Source organism: Nansenia antarctica (genome assembly GCF_963989245.1).
Source record: "Nansenia antarctica genome assembly, chromosome: 1".
NCBI classification, from domain to species: Eukaryota; Metazoa; Chordata; class Actinopteri; order Argentiniformes; family Microstomatidae; genus Nansenia; species Nansenia antarctica.
In genome coordinates, this window is record NC_137674.1 from 3,918,276 (window position 1) to 3,920,481 (window position 2,206).

Consider the following 2,206-nt stretch of genomic DNA (forward strand, 5'->3'; position numbering starts at 1 on the left):
TCAAAAAGAACTTTTCATATGTGCACCCACAGGCTATTTATCTTGGCACAGATGAGAATAGGAGGGAGTGCTATGCACAATGTATCCCACTTAAAGATACTTTAAAATCCATGTTAAAAGACCCTGCTGGTTTTTTGAGAAAAGCGTTCTACCTCGGAGGTGCTTCATCATTACTAGCTAGCTAACTGGCTAGTTAACTACATTCTAATCCCAAGGGAGTCTGGCTTGTGGGACCCACAACACAATGGATGCAATATTAAGAACGATCAACCCCAAAAAGGGTAACAAAGAGAACAGTAGACCAACAAGTGGATACAGTAAATCCTCCAACACCAGAGAAGTTCCCAGAACAGTCCCTGCTCCATCTGCCCCTTTGCAGTCAAAGAGCAATGAAAAGGAGGAAAACAAGACTGAGCAGAAAGATGTGAGGGCAGCAACTGCAGGCAATTCCAAGAAACGGCAAACTCTCAGCCAGGTCATCCTCACCAAACAGGCTGTTAAACAGACAAAGCTTGTTTCAGTGGCTCCAAAGCCGCCCGCTTTCATTCCACCTAAACCTGTCCCTGGTACCTACAAGGGCAAAGTTGTCCAGTCCAAAATAAGTTCCTTCAGGAAGCCTAGTAGCCTCGAGGAAGGGGTAGAAAACAAACCAGTCACAAAGACATCAGCGCCAAAAGTTGAGAACCGTAAGCTTGGAACGGTACGGTCCAAATTCATTGCTGACTTGCCTGGTCGTGCTTCATATAAGCCACCTCAATGTCATCCTCAAAGACCCAAGTCTGTGTGTGATGGGCATCCTCCAGTCTCAAAGTGCCCTACCGCCAGCCGTCCCACAGGCTTGCGCTCTGTGGTTGCTCCTGCCAGAACTGCTCCAGGAGCCATTGCTCACACAGGTTCCAGAAAGGTTTCCAAGGGAAAAGATCAGTCACAAAGCAGCAAACCCAAGGTGCCAATTGCAACAGACAAGAAGGTCCGGAAGCCACCTACAACCAGCACCCTAAGCCAGTACAGGGTTTCCATGGAAACTGCTGAAGAGAGAAGAGCAAAGTTGGCTGAGTGGCTGGCATCCAAGGGAAAGACACTGAAAAGGCCTACCCTATCAGCAGTTGCACCACCAAGAGCCAAATCAGTCCCACAACCTGAAGTCCCACAACCTGAAGTCCCACACCCTGATCTGAAAGGTCTTAAACCTGACCCGGCTGTTCAGCCTGAAAGTGACCAGGTTGTGGTTAACCTTTGTGATGCTTTGGACGCAATGAAGAAGCTCTCAGCACATATAGATGATTTAAATAGACCAGAGGATGTTGAGATGAAGAGTGAGGCAGGAGGGCGATCCACTGAGCAGAAAGTTAAGAGGGGCTATGTTCAAGCTGTTGATGGTGATGAGGACCTGGTGGAGACAATACCAGAGGCTGAGAGTGCCTCAGTGGTGAAATACAGTGTGAAGACAACTCCGTACCTGCAAAGTGTTAAGAGAACAATTGAGGGTGAGGCGAGAGCAAGCGATTCTAGACGAAAGAGCACCATCAAGGATCTGAAGTTCCTTACACTAGTGCGCCGCTCCTGCCGAATCCAACGCAAGTCATCACGCCTGCCTGGAATGCTGACAGACCACGACCCCTGTGTGTCCTCTCTGGCTGAGCTTGTGCAGCTGGACGACGATGCTAATGCCTACATTTACAGGAGGAACCCTGCCCTTCTGGAGCATCTGCCAGATCATCCCCGGGACCTTGAGAGGATCTGAGTGTTTGGATGTGGGGTGTAGAGTTGCTGTCACTTCTCAAAAGGATGCATAAGACCTCTGCAGCTCATCCAGGAGGCTACCGGCCGTCTGGTGTTCAACCTCCCCAAAGTCCCCCTCTCCTCCGCACCCATCACCGGCTCCCCATAGCAGCTCGCATTACACTCGGTGCATGGCGTTGGGCCATGGTCGCGGAATCGGTCGGGTTTGTTGTTGCATCCTACATACGGGTAGGCCTATCTTTTTGGGGTTCGCGGGTCCACGGTGTGCAGAGTTGTCAGCAGAGTGTCAGGGGTATGATGGTGTGCATGCCGTCTGCCGCGTCGCGCAAGCCTGCCGCCCGCGGTCGCTCGCGGGGGGCTCCGCTGGCACCGTCGGTGGTCGGTGGGGGGCCGGCGTGGCCGTGCAGCGCGACCACTGCAGCCCTGTGTGCTCGCCTACCCGGCAGCAAAGGAACTGTCCCTT

General features: G+C 52.0%; 1 protein-coding gene across 1 annotated transcript; it reads left to right on the top strand.

Annotated features, from left to right (window-relative positions):
- Positions 1-244: 244 nt before the first annotated feature.
- Positions 245-1,744, top strand: LOC308174944 (cytoskeleton-associated protein 2-like; the record flags this gene model as incomplete). Its single annotated transcript, XM_080550055.1, has 1 exon — positions 245-1,744. The coding sequence occupies one exon, from the start codon at positions 245-247 to the stop codon at positions 1,742-1,744; it is 1,500 nt and encodes a 499-aa protein (XP_080406181.1).
- Positions 1,745-2,206: the final 462 nt, after the last annotated feature.